The sequence below is a fragment of the Apostichopus japonicus genome, chromosome 16, assembly GCF_037975245.1.
Source record: "Apostichopus japonicus isolate 1M-3 chromosome 16, ASM3797524v1, whole genome shotgun sequence".
Taxonomy (NCBI): Eukaryota; Metazoa; Echinodermata; class Holothuroidea; order Aspidochirotida; family Stichopodidae; genus Apostichopus; species Apostichopus japonicus.
In genome coordinates, this window is record NC_092576.1 from 37,590,220 (window position 1) to 37,612,479 (window position 22,260).

Consider the following 22,260-nt stretch of genomic DNA (forward strand, 5'->3'; position numbering starts at 1 on the left):
ATACGTTTAAAGAAAATACAACAATAACATTGTGTTTGTTGTTGAAGAATATACATACTCGGGTAACTTATTGTTCTATGTTGTTTACTTTTAAAAATAATTTGTTAATCTGCTTTGACTACAAATCAAGGGTGGGTGGTCTGATTAGTAACGATATTTATATTCCTAGTTGTGTTTGAAAAAAATACAACAACAAATTGTAATATGCAGTAATTATTTGCTGCTGAATAATATTTAAACAATGCGTAAATAAATTGTTGTTGTTTGTTGTTTACAAGTAAATATTTTCTTTAAATCCATTTTCTTACATGTCAATACTTGTAAAGGTAAATAATGGTAGCAGCATTTGTACTTTATTTGAGAGTTATGATCGCTAATTATGTTTAAAAATGAGGTTTCATTGTATCCTTTGTTTACAAACAGTTGTAATTATTTACCTTTATATTTTATATGCTCCTCAATTTAAAAAAGTTTATCGAATTTTACTCATAGTGCAGTGATATATAATATCGTTTGCTTTGAATAGTATACAAATGTCGACTTGCAATCGATTTTATAGTCATTTTTCATTAAGCATATCAAAACAATTCGTAATTATTTGTTGTTGTTTACTGTTTACTTTGAAGACGTAAGTTACTATTAAGGCAGATGAAGGAAGTATTGCCATGACAGCAATTGGTGTGACATATTTCACAGATATTCCTATTTATTGTATAGCAGGAGGGTGACATATATTTGTCTTTTGTTTTGTTATACATACACTTGTTATTATATATTTATTTTCAGTGTTGTTGAATTATCGAAATTTCTTTAAATTTCTGTTCATCATCGTTATTACAAACAGTAGTTGATTCAGGAGTTACCATTTCATGACGAGGGTATAATATAAGGGAGTGGTAGGTTGGCTATTTAAATATATTTATATCAGGGTTGGACTGTATGCAGGGTTACTGTTTAGTAAAGACAAGTTGAGTGGCAATTTAATGTCGGGGTAGGGGGGGGGGTGCTAGCGATGGTATTTTGGTGTTGTATATTTTTAGATGTTCATATCTTGAAAGTCTAATTTTATTACATTTTACAAATAATTTGTACCCTATTAATGATTGAGGAAAACCGATTTGTGTTTAACGTTACCTAATCATAGCCACGAATTCAGTTAGAGGTTTAAACTGTACCCCATGACTGGAGGTGTTGGAGTGGAGTGATATGTACTGTTGAGTTTTTAGCTAAAGATTATAGGAAGGTGAATAGTTTACTTTTGAGAGGATGGTGACTTGTGATATTGACTCATTCCATTACAGACGGACAATTCGAGGGAAAACAGGGAAAGTAATTAATAGTTGTCATTATTTTTATATTTGTTGAATGTTTATGGCAAGACTTGGTTGTATTCTTTGTTAACAAACACATTTCAATAATGATCCGAGGTAAACAGTTTTTATAAAATGCTATCTCCCTCACAATAAGGTGGTCTGGGAAATGTTTTGTTATATTATATTTATACAAGTTCCGTACTCACGTGACCCACTGGCGGTGTACTTACATTATGACTGGACGCTTTTAGCAGGAGCTCTATGGCTGACCTCTGCACTGGCATACTGTCTTTGCTATTGATGACTACATCTTGTGAGCACAACTCTGTAATTGTGTGTACGTCATCAGCCTATTAAAAAAAAATATAAACATTGTTTTAGGAATAACAGATTATTAATCATAAGGTATAGAAAGATAATAATTCATGAAAATGATATGACCAAGTCCCACTTTACTAGGCCTTACAATGATCACTAATATCTATGAATATTCCTGTAGTATGTGATGAGGCACGATGGTTGTAACCTGTATGGGCGCACTGTACAGTACATACAGAACTTGTGTAAGGACCCAACTCCTTAAATTTGATATGTCAAAACACTATCATGCCTTTACTCGCCATGATGACGGCGTACGGGATGAATAAACTAGTGTAAATATAAACGATTGATATTGATTAGTACGTTACTGTCCATGGAAGACATTAGAGAAAATAAAATAAAAAATACAGAAAGGTTATACATAAAAGTTTAAGGAAAAATCAACAGCATGATGCTCCTTATTTCTACCTCCCCAGTTAACAGAACCCCATCTCACCCCCCCCCCCTTCTCCACATGGACAGCACGCAAATACAACCCATCCAGGCAAATTTAATTCAAGCAGAACAAAAGTCTAACCAACCTTCTTCCATCGACCGGATTGGAGATCAAGGTGACTGGCATTACTCGGCCACAAAACTAGAAAACAGAATAAAACTGAAATCAACAAGGTATATTTATTAACTCTACCGGAGCTATGTATTTAACACTCTCAATAAATTAAAACTAAGACACCTATTTTGTTTTAGTACAGATATATCATAAAAAATAACCATTTTTACCTGCAGTATTTTCATTTAGGATCACACTGGCCTACCATCACTATGACATTCGCCGAACATTTCCTAACAGCAATGAGCTAAGCTTATCTTGCATTTTAGCGACATGGAATTGTTTCAAATATTCTAAATAAAATATTATGTTTCAACATTGTTACAATACAGCAGAACAATTAGTAACAAATATCAAAATGAAAGAAAGGGTCACAGTACAAGCAGCATGGCAGTATATATTTATTTACTATTTGAAACTTTTCAACCTTGGAAGGATTTTTCTGGCTACTTATAATCATAATTAATAAATACCATATAGTACAGTGCTGTTATCATGAAATAAAACATGATCAAGAGCACTGTACAAAAGAACCAATACCTGGAATATAAAATTACCACACTTAAGAAACCTAAAACTAATAACAATAGCATTAAAAGTAAATCATGATATAAGACAGGGATATAAACCGCAATAAAGAACATAAAAATAAAAATATATTTGAAAATGGGCACAGTAATGTGAATAAAACAACGAATAATATTAATGCCCATACACAAGCCTAAAAAGATAAATTTTCAAATGTTTCTTACTAGTATCAATAGATTTTATATTTCTCAAGTGATGAGGAAGAGAATTCCAGAGTTTAGGAACTGCTGCACTGAACGAACAATCTCCATATGTGACTTTGATAGTACGAGGAATGACTAGAGAAAGATGACTTTGGGACCGAAATGCCCTAGCTGGAGTGAAGCGTTTCACCAAATCAGTATTATTACTCGGGCATTTATCATGAAGAATGCAAAAAACGTGCAGAATGAGCTTGTAATTTATCCGGCGATGAATTGGCAACCAATGCAGGTCTCGGAGCCCTGGAGTGATGTGTTCGTAACGACGGGTTCTGGTAATAATTCTGGCAGCCGTATTTTGGACCCTCTGTATTTGTTTTCGATTGAGGAGCATGACGTTCCATTTAGGAGAGCATTACAGTAGTCAAGACGAGATGTTACCAGCAAATGGACGAAAGACTTAGTTACCTCCTCGTTAAGGGATGAACGAATTATCCCGATGATGCGTAATTGGTTGTAACAAGAGCGACTAATTAAATTTATATGGTTTTCCATAGACAAATACGAGTCAAACAACACACCGAGATTCCGTACTGATGTCGAGGGTGGAATAACATCATTGCTCATTCTCAGTGAAGGAAGGTGGATTGTTCGGTTGATATGCTTTGAATGGAAAAATATCACTTAATAATACTTTTCATCGTTAAGCTTAAGCATGTTATCAGCCATCCATTTTCTGAAATCTTCAAGACATGTCTCTAATATATGTAGAGGATTAATTGCATCAGGAGAATCAAGTGGCTTAAACGAAAGGTAAATTTGGGTGTCGTCGGCATACATATGTTAATCAAGGTCATGCTGCCTTATAAGATCGCCCAGTGGTTTAGTATACATGGTGTATAACTTTGGCCCTGGTGCTGATCCCTGAGCAACACCATATTTAAGTAACAAAAGTGCCGATTTTATATTATCAATGACGACGGACTAGCATCTATTTTGAAGATAAGAAGTCATTCATTTTAAGGCATTTCCGGTTACCCATACATAATACGAAGCCGATTTAGCAAAGTTGAGTGATCGATGGTGTCAAATGCAGCATATAAGTCCAGTAAAACTAATGCTACTGCCTTTCCGCGTCTATATTATGCATGATGTCGGACTGTACCTTGATTAGGGCTGTTTCGGTCGAATTTACTTTGCTATAGGCCTTTTGATATTTTTCTTGAAGTTCGTTGTTGTCCATGTACTGATCAAGGCGCCGAGCCACAACTTTCTCCAATACCTTTGACAAGAAGCTAAGGTTTGAGACAGGGTGGTAGTTTTGAAGGATATTCTGATCTAGGGTTGCCTTCTTCAAAAGAGGTCGAATGTGCGCAGACCTGACGTTACCGGGTACTTCACCATTCCGAAGAGATATGTTTATCAGTGATGTAATAATCGATAGTAGAGGCTCCAGGCAATCTTTGAGTAACCAGGTAGGCATAGGGTCCATTTCGCAGGATGTGTTACCGGATTTGTTTATAATGTTTCTAATCTCATCATCGGTTGCTGGATCAAAATTTGACAGATTGAGCATGACATTATCGGCAACTGAGTCCGTTTCGCCAGGCGTATCATGGCAGCTTATCAAATTGTCACGGACAGATGATACTTTGTTGACATAAAACTCACCGAATTGGTTGGCAAGCTCTCTAGCTGATGTATAACTCGGAAGTAGGGCGGAAAACTGTTCACCCAACAAATGTCGGGCAACCATATATATGCCCTTCGTGTCTCCACGGCATTCTGTAAGTTTACTCACATAGTAATTCCTGTGAGCACTGACCAAGAGCGATGGATTTCCAGACGATGCTTCAACCAAGTTCGCTCCAGCCTCCTACGTTCTTTCTTGGATATATGTAGCTCATCAGCATACCAAGGAGAATTTGGCCTAAGAATTATGGTTTTATGACACAGTGGTGCGTGAAGATCAATAATATCACGAATTCCGGAGGTGTAAGATGATCAAATATCGTCAATCGGTCCATTTTGAGCACAAAGATTTGATGATTGGTCAATACTCAATTTGACAGCAGCTATATCAATATCTTTCAGCTTCCTGTATGAGACAGTTTTCCTCACATTTGTTGGTTTCATGAAAGCAGTGTTAAAACATACCGCGAAATGATCACCGGACGGGTTTCCTTTGTCATTGAATAAACAAGGGTCTGAAACTAACATATCAGTGATGATGGTGCTGACATCCCTGGTGATACGACATATAAGGCGTGGCCCCGTATTATTATTATTCCAGTATAATATGTTACCGACGTAGATGGTGGAATATCACTTATTATGATGTCAATTATGTCATTCTACAAGCCCTGTTATTGTTGCATTTACACGATATAACTACTACCACTGTGACGTCATAGTACTCATCTCATAATTACTAAGACGCATGTACTCCGAGTTTTTTATCTACTTATGGTTTAATGTTGTCATACCTTGAACCAACCTCTGATATAAGGGAGTTTGTTTGTGCAATGCAATATAAATAAATCCATTTAAAATGTATTATCAACAAAATATGATCGCCACAACGCAGTAGCTCAATATCATTGTGGTATAACAAGTGTTTATTACCTTGCACAGTCTGCACTCTAACCAGTATACCTCGTATTGTAACATACTGTAGTGTTAGCCATTTCTTGGACACGCATAGCCATACCTTGTAAATTCTTTCTTTTTAATTCGTCTGGGATTTTCTCTGGTCTGATTGATGCAGGTAGTGTACAGTGAGTAAACCTGTGATATTAAAATAAATATATCAAATGATCTTGTGTTTCTCTTTAAATACTAACAAGCAGCTGACGTTGCTATAGCCAGGTAACCTACTGATACACAGAGAATACATACTTATATTGTATCAACAAAATCTTTGCAATTAAGATGACATAGTTCTATTCAAGCTATGTTTATGGGAATATATTCGGCCTCCGTACGTGTTCAAAATGTAAAATATGCAATATTATTTACATAACGAAAATGAAGTAGCGTAAGTTAATTTATCATTTATTTATTTTTATTTTTATTTTTTATTTTTTTTTTTGGGGGGGGTTCTTTATTAATATTAATTATTTGTCTAATTTAATTTCGCTTGAAAAAATAGTGAAGAAATTTACAATATTCATACTAATCCTCACAAATAAAATTAGTAAACATCCGTCATTTGTCACAACTAACATTTGTAACGATAAAGGATGACAATGATCGCTAGTAATATTTTACAGCTATTTCATATTCCTGTTAATTTATATGATCTAACAATTTCTCATTCAGATGACTTTACAATTCCAATTTTCTACCAACCAAAATATCCCTTGATACGATGGCATCTTGTGTATTATTTGTTGTCAATTACCTTTTGTCGTTCATTTTATTACATGATTACATTATTGAATACTTTCTTAATTTGTTTTGTAATTATCGCAGATTATGCTCTCCTCCTATTCATTGTATCTTGTAAATTACTTACCAAAGTTTCCTGAATTTCTTAGACGGTAGTACGTAGTTCAATAATCCTACAACGTTTTCCTCGGTAAGTTCTGGTTGGTAGTAAGTGTCTGCATTCAGCAATAACTTCTCCAGTGATGAGAGGCTTGGTAGAGCAATACCAGACTGGAGGATGATGGTATTGTTGTCAACCTTACTAAAGGACCAATACAACCATAGTTCAGATACGGGAATCTGAAGAAAGATAATAAAATTATAAACTGTAGATCATATCTTGGTATCTGAAGAAAGATAGGTAAATGGATGAGCTATATTTTGGCTGGATGAACTCATTTCGAGTAAGTATTATTGAACATACTTACCACTATTAACAGGGTATTAGCTTATAGAAATTCAAGAAAAGCAATAATAATAATGCCCCTGCCCAAACGAAGAGTATTTTAGAATAAAAAAGAATAAGTAAATTAAACAAAATGAAAATTGTCTTCAACTCACTTCCGGATGCGTAGTTACCGCGAGTACGTAGGAAAGTCTAGACTGTAATGACAAAGGTCTGCCCCCCCCCCCCCAAATATAGGAAAGCCTCGGCAATCAATTTATAAAAGTCAACTTAAGTCATTTAGGCTAAGCTATTTTCCATTTGGCCTTCAAACCCACCTCCCTCCTTGCGGCATACCAGACTAACTCAACAGAACAACACTTGTGTCTGCTGGGTGATAACAATATAAGTGGTAATAAAACCAGTCGTTATACTTTACAATTTATATAAATGATTTGTAGCAAGTAAATTAAATCAGTTGCTTTAAATTGCCTTCATAGCGTGGTCTACGAACATGAATTTGAACCAGTCTTGGCAAATAACATGCTAAGAAATAATTTAGAAAATCGTTAAAATCAAATGATGTATTGGTGAACATTTCTTTCTCACGTCTGTACACTCATCGTTCATCAAATCAGTATGTGCGCGGTTGTAAGGCCCAAAATCTACATAATGTAAACCCCAATAACGCATTTTCCCTCCTCACACATAAAATACACGTAAATACAAGTAAATACAATAGACACACGCCCGTGTATACCGCTTACGAGCTACCGTCAAGTAAGCGATATTTTATGTTATACATTTGGTTTCCTAATTCTTGTTTAACAAATTCCTCGTCTATGAATTTCTGTACAAAATGTAATCAAATTCTTTGTCGTGTCTACTCTAAAGTTCAGCTATTGTACATTATGTTGCAGCATTGTCCAACCACTCCCCCCCCCCCCCCCTCTGCCCGAATAAACTCTACATAACAAACGTATAATAACTGTCACGGCTGGGAGTTATATATTCCTGATAATAAAGTAAATTACTGTATCCCTTCGGGTGATCCTCCTTATCTACTTGTACTTTGTATTTGTACTTGTATTGGTGTTCTTGTGTTTCAGTTTTTCATTTCATTTTTATCATTTACTCATCCCGCTGCTTTCACCATGTCTCACCATTTTCTTTTGTTTCAGAAGCTCAGAAAATTGATGCAGAAAACCCAGCGCTATTCTTTCCATCTTTCCAACTACATGTCCTACTCTCTCTTCCGCATTATTCCCTCAGGTTCCCTGAGGCTTGAATTACAGTCATGCTGCACCGATGACGAATGGACTCAGTACACTAACAAAATTAACTTGTGTTTGTCTCAGCAGAACATTGAACTCACAGAAAGAAGAAATAAGAAAATGACTGACTTTAAGAAAAGACGCAAACGTACCGCTTGCAACCGTTTTAGAAGGCACAGACTCCACCTGAGTCTGAACCACCATCCTCAAATGCAGTTGTTAACTTATCTTCTTCTACTCTTACCAGTGCAGACCTTAGGCTTCTCTCCAAAGGACTCAACTTCTGTCCTACTCCTCCGTCATTTGATCAAGCGGAACTGAGCCAAGATCCTACTCATTTCTTTCGCAGAATTCGCCTTCGTGGGTTTTTCCTAGATGATCCTCCAACTGAACGGGAACCCTTCTGCAAGAAAAGTTCTTGGATGCCTCCTAAGAACAGAGTCCCTGTTATAGAAGCCTATACACAGGTCGTCAGCTCTGAGACTAACCAGTCAAACTCTCCTCTCCGCAGAACACACGGTAACCTTCCAAGAGATGAGCGTACAGCACTCTCCTCACTGATGTCTCGCAGTGACATTATCATTAAGCCAGCCGACAAAGGTTCTGCAGTTGTCATCTATGATCGACAGGATTACATCAAGGAAGCCATGCGTCATCTCTCCAACAGTGATATTTACACTCTTCTTGATTCTGATCCCACAGTTATTTTCTCCCAGCAGATAAAACAGACCATCACTGATATGTACCAGCGGAACCAGATCTCTAAGAAGGCTGTTTCTTTCCTTTCTCCCACAGACTTTAAGGCAGCCAGGTTTTATCTTCTGCCCAAAATTCACAAGCCTGGTAACCCTGGTAGGCCTATCATCTCAGGCAATGGGTCCCCCACCGAGAAGATATCCTTGTTTGTGGACCACTTCATCAAACCTCTTGTTCCTCGGATGAATTCTTATGTCCATGACACTTCAGATTTCCTCAGGAAACTTGAAGATATCAAGAACCAAATCCCCAGTACAGCCATCATCGGTATTTTCGACGTCCCTTCTCTTTACACTAACATCCCTCATGCTGAAGGTATCGCAGCCACGTGTGTGGCCCTGTCTAAGAAGGTCCACCCTTGTCCACCCATCTCTGACATCAAAGTTCCAATGCAACAGGTTCTCACTAAAAACAACTTCACGTTCATGGACAAGCATTACCTTCAAAGACACGGGACTGCCATGGGAACCAGGATGGCACCTTCCTATGCATGTCTGTTTATGTCTAGCCTTGAAGAACGGATACTCAGTACAGCTCCCTGCCGTCCCCTTTTCTGGTGGCGCTACATTGGTGACAACTTCTTCCTTTGGACCTGTGATGAGGATAGCCTGCTCGACTTCATCAATAACATCAATTCTTTCCACAGCACCATCAAATTCACCTCTGATTACTCTCACCAACAGGTTAACTTTCTTGATGTGACTGTTCACAAGGAACACGTTTCTCTCTCTATAGACCTATACACCAAGCCCACAGACACACACCAGTATCTAAATTCTTCAAGCTGCCATCCCCGTTACTGCAAGTCTGGAATTGCCAACAGTCAAGCACTTGATCTTCGTCGCATTTGCTCTAACAATTCCTCTTTCATTCACCATACAGATGCTTTGGAAAAACACCTTACTGCCAGGGGCCATAGTGCCAGAAGGGTGCGTGAAGCCATTCAGAGAGTCCGCTCCCTTTCCAGATCATCTACTTTGGCAGTGAAGGACAAAAAGGGACGATATTGCGACAACAAGCTGCCCCTGGTTGTTTCTTTCCACCCAAATCCTCCTCCTCTTCAGAAAATCACCTCTAACAACCACAACATTCTCCTCACTTCAGATAGACTCCAACGAGCCGTCCCTGAAAAACCCATCATCCTACAGACGACCACGCAACCTACGAGACCTTCTTCTGCGTGCTGCTGTTCCACCTCTAACTTCCAACCCTACACCCATTCAGCATGGTACTTTCAAATGTGATCGTACTTCGAGATGCATCGTCTGCAGCCACCACATTGTTGAATCCAATTCCATCACCAGCCACAGCATGCAACTTACACACAAGACTAAGGGTCACATCACTTGCACTACCACCAGTGCATCTATCTGATCTCTTGTAGAGTTTGCGGCATCCAGTATGTTGGCGAAACCAAAACCACCCTCAAGAAGCGATTCTATGGTCACAGATCCATAGTCAACACCATGAAGACTGAGACCCTAGTTGGAGAACATTTTAACCTTCCCAACCATACCATTAACGACATGTCCCTACAGGGGATTGAATCCTTAGCTAGCCGCCCTGACCTAGTACGAATCAGCAGAGAGAGGCTCTGGATGCAACGCCTTCGCACCATTCAACCTCATGAGCTGAACATTCAGGAAGGACATGACTAACTTTTCTTCTGTCCCCCACTCTTTCTCCTATTGTTCCCTTACCCACCCCCTTTTCACTCATCCTCCCACAGCTCCCTTCCCCTCCTTTTTTCTCCACACCTTTCTGTCTTTGTCCCTCTCCAGTTTATTCCCTACCCTGTTCCTTTAATCCTCTCTTTGTCCCTCCACTGTTTATCTCCCACCTCTCCTCTTTCCCTGTTGCTTTCTTGTCACCATCCATTGTCCACTTATAATCCCCTTTCATCTATTTCATTGTGTTCACCGTGCTCATTAACCTGTCTGTTTTCTGTGCGTGTTTTTGTCCCTTCTGTTACTGTACTTGTCATTTAGCCTCTGAAGAAGGTCCTGCTAGGATCGAAACGTCAGGCCAACTTACTTTTACACATTCTATTACACAGACTCTCTAGTGGATAAGCAGTGTGCTAACAGTTTTATTTTATTTGAATAAAATCTATTGACTACACCTAATGGTTTATGACATGTAAACAGTTTTTTTTTAAATTATGTTTCTAACTGGATTGACGAGCCCACATTCGTGTTTACCAGTGTTGTGTGATAACATGGTACGAGATAAGTTAATAAATAATATGTTGATATTACATGATAGTTGCAAAAATAAATGTTTCTATTATTTTTCCCCGTGTCTCGTTCCCTATACAATGTACACTCGTCGATCATCACATTAGCATTAGCGTGGTCCATCAGGCCTCAACCTACATACAGTCATCGCAAGAACGAACTTTTCGTCCCAACACACGCAGAGTAAATGCAACCGACAGAAGCCCTTATGAACCGTTTACAAGCTACCATCACGTAAACTCTAGTCAGACGCTACTTTTTATCACAATATTTTGTGTTTATAACTGTAAAACAAATTCAATGCATATGATATTCTCTCTAAAATGTTTGTTGTAGGCATATTCTTTGCCCTGTATAAAGTAGTAGCCTGTTGTGCAGCTGCAAATGTTACAATATGTTACAGCATTATAACTGCTTCAGTAAATATCTTTGCTAAAAGTGAGCGACATTATCCCAATAAATGTACCACTACCACTCTCAATGTGATCGCACGACCGAATCCATTATCACTACCAGTACCAGGGCTAACTCGGCTCTCTGAATGTCTGATTGGATTAGGGCCTACTGATATGCTATTCTGTCTCTATACGTATGGATTAGTGTGGAATTAATAACTATCCTAAAATAAGTTATATTCTTTAACACAAGCTATTTCAATAAGCATACAGCCATGCTTTACGGCCAGTGGTAAAGTCCTAGCCTATCTTGACAGAAATAACACACTTGTTACTAATAGGTCTATGCCTAACCATTCAGAATTGGTTTCTTAATTTGCAGTACTAAAATTAGAATTACCTTGAACGCAATATTATTTTAGAAGAATTATATCCTGAAGCGGTGATAAACGTATAGGCCTAGACTTGACATATCCTAACTGTGTATGTCCAAGTAAAAGCTCCGTTTTCAACACACTCAAAGCACCGTTACATTGTAATGGACGATGCGCCTGCATTGACGGGCAAGCTGAATGGCTGAAATACCAACACCTGCGTACATTATTGTAGTAGTTTTAATTCTTCAATTGAACAGGTGTTTAGATAAGCTGTGAATAGTCTAGTTTAGTCAAGTATTATAGTACTTGTTTGTATACCGCCCTTATATAATTGACCAGCTAGTTACGTAACACACAATACTAAGCACGTTACTTGCGTGTTGTAACATGCTTATTAGTCATCTCAAGGGAGATTGAATCTTGAGTTTTAGTTTCTTATACATTTATTAAGTCAAAAAGTAAAGAAGTGCGATGTAGAAAGATACAAAAGAAGCTCCGTTGAGTACGTTATATAAATATTAACCCAGTCACAGTCACAGTCCCGATGCAGGGGGACTGGGGACTGGGGCTGGGAGCGGATCAGTCGTTTGGTAGTTAAGTTTTCGTGCCCAGGTTCTTTCCTGGGTGACTTTTTCTTAAAAAGTATATAAATATGAGCCCACAACGACATAAGTGATAGAAGCAAAGGATACAATACCTATAGGAAACAGACAGAGAGGGACATAGAGAAGCGAAAAACAAGAGAAAAGTAGGCAGCCTCAAATTATACTTTTTTAAAGTAAAGTTTTCATGACGGAGCATGACGAATTTTTGCAATGGACATGAAAGCTGCATAGTTTTATCCCAGTACGTAAGCTGCATTGCAAATGTTGTGCTCAAAGGAGGTAAGCCTATGCAAGGGTACAGAAGCAGTGTTGCACGGGAAAGAGTACATAATAAGCGTACGTTGAAAAGTACAACAAAATATGATTGAGAGAATTTGAATTGGCGTATTGTATCTAGTTAACTATAAAAAACATTAACTTGAAAGCGATATTTGTCTTAGAAAGAGAGAATTCTCAAATTGGCAAATAGTGGTGGCGAATGACGTAAACGGTGTTTATGTAAATTAGGCTAATGGCTATTTTATGTTATATGAATAAAGGTTGAATCTTAATGTGATATAAAGAGACTAAAACTGTGAGGTAATATATTACTAATCAGAAGTATCTCAATTTACACATTAATAGGAAATGTCTTGGAGAATAAAGCAAATAGCAAGTTAATTACACAGTTACTGAGTTGGTGTCACAGAACTGAGGTATATAAGAAAGTTGGGCAATACTGTAACAATATATTCATGAATTAATTCAAATTTACGATTCGAATGAGTATCCTCGATAATACTTACGTCATGACTTGATGCTATCTGTAGCAGTTGTACGGTAGACCTTTGTAGTAACTTGCTGTCATCTTTATTGATGATAACCCTCTCAGCACACAGCTCTGTAACAGTCTTCCTGATCTCCTCAAAGTCTCCATTCTGTTCCAAGATGCAGAGGATTGCAAACTTGTCACAATCCTTTTTCTTCTTTAAATGTTCGATAATTTTACTCACAGATGTACGACTTAGTCCACATGCGAATCGAAAGACATACTGGAGGTCAAATGGATCCATCTTACCTAGAATCTGTTCTAGTTCAAACGCATTTCTTGCATTTGCAGTGACAATCGCCAACCTAAACGACGCATACCATTCACAGAATATTTTATGGTAGAATCTTACTTCAGTTTTGATCTTGATGTCCCCGCTAGAAGTTTCTATTTATGAATCTTCAAGTATCTCCTCCTCTACTAAAATACCCACACGGAGATACAGATCATAAAACTGTTTACCAAGTCTCTGACGGAGCTGTTTTTTATTCCATGTAATCTGGTGGTTTTCTCTGTTCAAACCCTCAAATGCTACTTTATCCAGTTCATCGTGATTAATTTCATATTCGACATAGTAGCTAGCTACATTGTGGTCAGATGCCTTGTTTCTAGTGTGACTATGGAAACATTTTAACATGTATACGAAAAAGTCTGTTACCGACTTAAATTTCCGAAAATCGTCTCGTTCATGAGTCATGTGAGCGAACGTAACGAAGAACAGAGGTACTTGACAAATGTCATCAAGGATTGGGTTCTCTCGCAATCCTCGCTTGATTTTATCTTCAGCATTTTCGTGTTCACCTGTTATAGCCTTGCGAATATACTGGTCACGCGCTGTTTCGTCAAACCCAATTAATTCCAGTCGTTTCGGTGATGACCTTTCAAAGTCTGTTGGTATAAACCTAGTTGTCAAAGTTACATCATATGTTTCAAACAATTTGGATTTAATGATGCGCCAGATATCATTTCGATTACTTTTTTCTCTATTTGGATATTCGTCAAAGCCGTCCAGAATAAATTTTACTGTATTGCATCGTTGCAGAATATCTTTAATGTCTTTGGAATTTAAGCGGAGCTCACTTGACAATAGTATAACTTTGATAGCTCTATAAATTGATCTCACATTACCCAACTGTCTAAGTTTCAAGAGAATTAATACATCCGCTGCTGAGACAGGAGAATCCTGGACACCATTACACCAGTCATACGCTAGCTGGAGGGTCAGAGTTGATTTACCATATCCAGCTTCACCCTTCACAATACGCCTATTATATAACCTTGAACTTGAATCAGTAAAAATGTCTTTATAAGAGCTCAAACGTTCCTTCTGTGAGTTTTTGGACTGAGTTTCTAGGACGTGTTCAATACCTCCCTCAACAAAAACCTTATCTACACAATAGAGTCTGTCCTTTATTTAGGGAATTGGTTGTAATGCGTCATACTGCTTCTTGTAAACAGTCTTCAGAGAATCTAGAAGCATGCACTTCTTTTCTGGTAAGAAAATATGAAATAATTAAGTTAGTTAAAGCAATCAGGTAAACGTAATGCTGAGAAACGTATATAGATATTCATAGTATATTTTTTTTCTGTTTTTTTTTTATATTAACATTAAAATCAGCAGCAAAATCAGTCATATATTGTTTACTTTACTTATAGTGCATCTAAAATGCATACAATTTGAATATTTTATTGAAAATATCCTAACTTGAAGTCACTTCTAGAGTCAATCTCATACGAAAATTGAAACTATCAGCACAGTATACTAGTCATTAAATTATGTCGTTCGGTGTCGAAACCTGATTCATAATTTGTCCTTTAGATGCCTGTGTGAGATATATCATCCCCAAGTTGGACGTAATTCGTTTCACTAACATCTCAGAACAATTAAAATACCAGATAAGTCACGTTTCATTCATGTTTTTTTTATTCTGATTCAGCCTATAACATACACTATTCAAGTACGTGTGTGATACATAATGTGTACAAGTACCAAATATACGGTCTGTTACAACATGATGACTCACATAATTGGCTTTCTTGAGTATTTGTCATGACTCAATTAAGCCTGAATGTTTTATTTTTCTTCTAATGTACTAACATGTACTTAGCAATTAAGGGATTTTTATTCTTCAAACGACTTTATTAATGTCACTAAAAAAGCTGTAAGTGTTTACATGACATGCAAGAGAGGGGCTGGAAGGGGGGGGGGGGGTTGCGGGGACTAATGTCGGTAAGATATTAGTTGTTTTTTCTGTCTTTTATATGTGCCAAGTTTTATATCCCTTCATGTTATTTACAACTCGGACCATTCAAAAGATAATATCTTACCCCAGGGCAGCAATTCATATACGCTTAATGAGATTCAAACCAAGACATTACCATTAGCCTATGTGATAGAGACAGCTGTCAAGAGCAACTATCAAGAACATTTAATCCATTTGAGAGAAATAACTCAACGTTAATGTTTCCTTTTGTAGAGAAATAAACGGATTTAAATGCTACTAGCATAGGGATTACAAATCTTTAAAGTGACAACTCCCAAACACTACTTTCAATTGGGATATGTAGACATTTTTACTATTTTGCGGTGTTAATGCTTGACATATAAACCCAAGATGATGATTGGGTCTGTGTCCTCAAAGTCATATTGAATTCGTCTCAACTGTAAGAACAGCAATGGCGGTAGTTATATTGGTATTACAGAATGAGGTGCTTGTTAGAGTAATTGCACTTTTCCATCTATGTTGTTTTGCCCTTTGTGTAATGCGCATGGTAAAGAAAATGATAATACAGTGAATATGTCACTTACCTGCTAAAGTGAGTGCTGACTGTGAGGCTGGCGCCGTTCTTTTGTGAATGGGATGTTTCTTTCTCCGAACTGCTTTCTTTTTACCTGGCATTTCAAGAGACTTTAAGGAAGGCTAATGACTGTCAAATTGTGGTTGAGGTTAAGGTGGCGGCATTCATTGTTGATTTCCTTGTCCTCTTCGATGGTCAGTGCTAAAGATGGAACGAGATTGATCCGCATCACGTTACACGCAGAGTAGACATATTGTATCAACAATTTAAACTATAGCACGCAGTGTGAATAAAATACTTGTTTGGTGTTAAGAGGAACTAGTTATGGCCTTTTCAAAGACAAAAAACTGTTAATGAGACCAAGAAAATCCATTACATAATTCGTTCAGTTTCGGCCTCAAAGGTGATAAGTGATTGCATTTTGGGTGTTTGACTGATAATTTCATGCAATAGCTATTAAAATACACTGGCGCTTATAGGGAACGGGTAAATCAGGAACCAGGTGTAGTCATTATCGTTCTATTACCTGGTTAATGGTCATATCTTATCGTGACAGATATTCAAATCTCTAGATAGATAACATATTAATAAATAGGGAGATGTGAAGTAAATGTACTAACGTTGAAATGCCCCTACTTATACTGTTGACAGGTGGTTTTAAGTAATCTTAAATTGTAATTCTTAGACCAATTTGTATTGCCAAAATTCTTTACCACAATTTTATTTTCTGTCAATGCTAACAAAAGGTGTATCAGCAGCAGCGTTTTTTAAAACTTTTATGACAACTAAGCTGAATGGTTTACACATGACCCTGCCATCCACAAAAGCGACGTTATTGAATTATATCATGAATCATTAGGTAAGGTGCACTTGATGCAAATGTGCATTACTTTATATTACCACCAGATCTTCAATTAACATTCACAGTTAATCGTAGAATGACAGCTGAGTGCAGTTTATTACACACGGGTGATTAATAAGAAAGTAATAGGGATTTAAACAAGGTAGATCAATGATTTAAAGCGAGAGGGTATGTCTTGGGAATTGTTAAGCTGGTGTGAATTTGCAGCATAGTTGGACTATAAAATAGGGCATTCTATGAGTAGGTTTACATGCGCTAGGTTTAACTGATAGCTACTTTCAATTTGTTTTTACGGATGTAAAACCGAGAAAGCGGCATACCTTAAACCATATGGATATGGGTCTAGTTGCATACGCGCTCTTTCTTTATTGAATGGTGCTGTAGTATATAATACAAGTGTTGACGTGAAATTACATATGTTGTATATTTATATCATTATAACACTCCTTGCTTCTATCATATGACTACAAGGATAGATCGATCATATGTTTACGGCAAGTATATTGTATATAATTATCATCCCGCAAACCTTATCATTCGAATGTTTTTATTTTCGTACCTGGCACCCTGTTTAATAGTAGCAGTCGTCTATGTTCTCCGCGTCATAGTTGACCATGTTTATTACAGAAGTTGGTTCCTCACTTGAGGTGTTTGGTCAGAGATTAATCCATGGTGTTGTACCAGTTCTATAATCTACGGAAACTGACATTTACTGCGTACTCTTGGATTTTATACGGAGTATGACTAAGGGTTTCTTATGTCGTATCGGATATATCTCAACTCATACGGTATTCTGAGCCTTTGACTCCTACTTGTTAGTTTAGTGCGCTATGGAATACGAGCTCTCAGATATTTCCAGGGTGTTTTTGCTAACCCAATATTGTTTCTGACCTTGTTTTGGAAGTTTATTTCATATATATATATTTTTTTAATTCATATTTGAGTTTAAGCCTTAATAAGTTTGGTGCTGAGGGAAGCTAATGCAGCATACCACACCAATAAACAGAGACAATCACTGTACATTGTGGTCTATTCTTTACGCCTTTGAGAAAATATCTGAGAAACCCAAATAATCCGGGTCCAGATTTTTCACGGTATATCATTCGCGGTGATTTAGCGTCTATTTGCCATTTGCATTAAATGAGAAGCATATACGTTAGTTGACCATTCATACAACATTAAAACAACAAACGTAGCAAAACCCACATTTTTAGGGTATGGTAACATAATTATGAATACAAACAGGACTACAGTCAAATTGTCGGCTAGTAGGAAAAACAAAAGTATCCGATCTTACATTTCATTTCTTACATCTTACATTTGCTACTAAACTAACAAGTCACCCCAGTCTAAACGCATTTCAAATTCAAAACAATTAGCTTACAAAGTAAAAGACGGATCTGCTTTATTTGAATATGGAATTAGTGAAGCTGCTAAAGGAACTAGCTATTTTACTTCAAATGTTTATAAACTGCTTTACAAATTTACATCGCAATCAATAATCAATTGATATATATTTTCAACGTAGCCATTATTTCATGAAACATCGTAATATTGACAATTCCAGATGCACTTTGCTTCACCCAAAAAAAGAGATCATAATTAACGTGTTATAGTAACGTACAACATCAACATTTGAGAAAAGATTCACTAAACCCAAAACTAATGCAGCGTATAAAGAATACGTATTTAAAAAAAAAAAAAATGAATACAGATTTTGTTGACATGCAGTGCTGTTGTTATGAGAGCTCGAGGTCCTAGTAATGTAACTGACGACATGATGTTGAATCAGATATGAGATTTGTGATGAACACAACAACATTTCTTAATTTGAGTGTCCTGCCCCAAGAAAGAAGACCGGAATTGGCCCTTTAATTTGGGTCGTAGTGGTATCGATCAACAGTCACTACATTCTTACAGCAGATACAGATGCCTGTATCTTCTTACTTATTCATACACTATGCCTACGTGTTCCTGTTATTCATAAATAAAATATACTCTTACGTTTGCTATCTCTATTACATATAATACTGTGGTATTTTTTTTTTTCAGATTGTTCCCGGTTACATTCATAAGCAGTGATGGGCGCAAATAAGAGTATCTGGGGGTAAAAAACGTAGTAGCAAAAAACGGCAATCTGGGAAAATCTCCTCCACGTGAACCGTTTTCAACCATAAACAAACGTTAGCTTATCCCTAATATAATCCCTAATAATATCCAAAATATTCCTTACAATGCACAATGTAATTATAAACCTTTATTTTGTGTTCTGGACAAGGGTCACTTGATCCCCTACATCTCAATCGGCTTCAACGACTCCAATGGGCTGCACTCACACCTAAATTATGAAATATTCATTCGCCGTCGCCCTCCTACAGAGGTTCACGCCTCTATCTATACCCTGTGGATGTAACTTAGAATTTGTCCAATCACTCTCCATCTTTTGAATTCTGTACACGCCACTTTTCATGATATAGTTCTCGGTGATTCCTTGCCCAGGATCTTGATCACCACAACCTAATTCAAGGATATTTCATCTCAGCAGCATGGAGTTGGTAATTGAGTTAAATGTTACCGGTCACGCTACCTAGCTGGGACGGTATAAGTATAGTCATATATTTGACATGTCAAATTTTGTAATCCTTCATGATTTTGTTCTCATTACTATGAGACACCATATTTACTGAAATGTTAAATTGTTTGAATTTCCTTCATTATAGCAAAACAATCAGTTAAGTACTTTGTGTAACCATTGTCAGTTACGCTTTTATCAAGGAAAGCATCTGGCGAAAAAATTAACCTACTGAACGATTGGCAAGCAAAATATCACAAACTTATTTTTTGAAAAATCATGCAATTTAACTCCGTTTTGCCCATATGATATGATTTATGTAATTAGCGTGGTGAAGATGTTACGACCCCCTTGGTCAAATTCCTGGTCAAATAAGATTTTTAGTTCAGATACTTGATCCACATAGTACTTTCTTCGTCAAGTTGACCCATCATATGGCTAGTGGAGATAACTCTAGGTTACTGGTGTAAACATTTGTTGTTACTATCTTATATGATAAACCCATACATCCTAGTTTGAAAATGTAATGTACGGTGAAACAATACTCCACATACATGTTTCATTCACAAATTATCAAACCCTTTTGTAATTTAAAATTATTTTAGCTACAAGTTAGAACAAAGAATATGTTCATTTGAAATCCAACTGTATTGTACAATAAGTGAAGCATGGTGATAATTTACAACATTAACTTATAGAATGCCATATTGTGTGAAAATATTTCCTCGTTATCTGCGTCGATGTTTCTAATTTAACTTAAAATAGAGAGCAAACACTTACCGTTTTTGTACTGGAATTAATGGACTATAAGCAACTTCTTGAAATAAGCTAATGCCGTTGACACATTCAGCGATTAGTAATATCATATGACAAAGTTCATATTTGCCTTAATTGATAGTAATTTGTTTAAGTAAACACTCCGGGACATCGTAAAATCCCTCTGATTACCAAATTTGACATTTGATAACTGAAATCGGGTATTTATCAACAAAGTCATTTGCCCGATATGTTATGATGGTTCAAAATAAAGTCGTTGCGCTGTTACGAATCATTGCATTTTTGAAACATGCAGTTATTAATCACAGGAAAGATTAGGTTCATGAACTGCGGTTGTAGCCTTGCAAAAGAGTAGTCCGTTGTGCTTTTTTATTGCTGCTGTTCGTGCATCTTTTTGTCAGGATATTCTTGAGATATTTTTGGTGACCAAATTGACATCGTAATTGGGGGTAATTTGTTTTCCAATATTTTGTTGAAGTATCATACTCCGTGTGTAGTTACTACGTCTCCTTTGTAACAACTGGCATTTCATACTAGCATTTAGTATTAGTAAACACTTTACTTTATCTAGAACAAGGGCCCAACCACTCAACATTTGGCACTGTATATTCTCGGTTGCGGACTTAGCCCCCAAATGACAGAAAAAAACGATTTACCCAAAAAATATATCACTTGCATTTGTGTTACATTATTAACAGTCTTAGCTGTCCCCCGGTTCAGAGTCTCTTATGGAACAAAGTGATGGCAATAATTTATCCACATAAAAGTGCAATGACATTTCCTAATCTGGTTGTCCTGCAACAATAACCAGGACTGGAATTGGCCCTTTAATTTAGGCTAGCAGGGGTGGTAACGATAAACATTCACTACAACCTTACAACAGATATCGATACCTGTATCGTCTACGTAGTGTTTTACTTATTCATACATATGCCTACGCGTTCCTGTTATTCATGAAGAAAAAATGAGGTAATATAATAAGTTTGCTATCTCTGTTATATATGATACTGTGTTCAGGTATTCTATTTATAGAGACTTTCCGAGTACATTCATATGCAGCGTCGGGCGAAAATAACAGTATGCGGGAAGTCATGGCCCTCCGCTTCCACCGCCAGTCTGATACTTTTCCATGTGAACCTTTTTCAAACAACAATAATAATAAATTAATAAATAAATTTAAAAAAATAATAAATTTAAGAGTATTTATTAATACAATCGTGCGCTTATACCTAATATAATACCTGATTAATACTCTAAATATGCCTCAAAATGCACAAATTGAAAGCTAAACATTTGTTTTTTTTTTTTTAGATGAGGATCACTAGATCCTCGAGATTGTAGTGAGCTTCAAACCTGTTGTGCAAAGTTAGAACTTGTCAATTCGCTCTCCATCTTTGAAATTCTGTTCACGCTACTATTCATAATATAGTTCTCAGATATTTCTTACCCAGAATCTTTGCCACTACAATACTGGTTGAATATATTTTTATCTCAGCAGCAATGACTTGGTATTTAAGATATAACGTATCGGTCATTCAACCTAGCTAAAATGTTATAAGTATAGTCACATATTGGACATGTAACAGATTTAATCATTCACGGTTTTGTGATCATTACTCTGAGACACCATCTTGCTGAAAAGTTAATGTATTAACATTTTCTCCATTATAGTAAAGAATTAGTTTGTGTAACCATTGTCAGCATCTGGCATTAAATGTGACGTCCTGAAGGAATGATTGCCAAGCAAAATGTCACAAACAAATTTGAAAAAAAAAGTATGCAGATTTAACTCCGTTTTGCCCATATTATGTGATTTATTCAATTTAATTGCTTAACATTTAACGACCCCTTCGTAAAATTCCGGGTCAAATTAGAAATTTAAGTCCAATACTGATCTACGTAGTACTTTCTTGCTCAAATTGACCCATTATTTGGCCAGTGGAGATAACTCTAAATTGCTGGTGTAAGAAGTGACCCAAAGCATATTGTTTTTTACCGTATATATGACGAAC

The 22,260-nt window shown here is 36.7% G+C and overlaps 1 protein-coding gene across 1 annotated transcript in view; it reads right to left on the reverse strand.

The window, feature by feature from the left end:
- The window catches only part of LOC139982313 (uncharacterized), a 156,335-nt gene that overhangs the window by 13,791 nt on the left and 120,284 nt on the right, over positions 1 to 22,260 (reverse strand). The window contains exons 2-6 of the mRNA XM_071995027.1: positions 13,216 to 13,487; positions 6,490 to 6,701; positions 5,683 to 5,759; positions 2,216 to 2,271; positions 1,544 to 1,663 (exon numbers count right to left, since the gene is read on the reverse strand). Coding sequence (XP_071851128.1) covers positions 1,544 to 1,663; positions 2,216 to 2,271; positions 5,683 to 5,759; positions 6,490 to 6,701; positions 13,216 to 13,482 — 732 coding nt within the window. The 5' untranslated portion in view covers positions 13,483 to 13,487. The remainder of the gene's footprint in view (positions 1 to 1,543; positions 1,664 to 2,215; positions 2,272 to 5,682; positions 5,760 to 6,489; positions 6,702 to 13,215; positions 13,488 to 22,260) is intronic.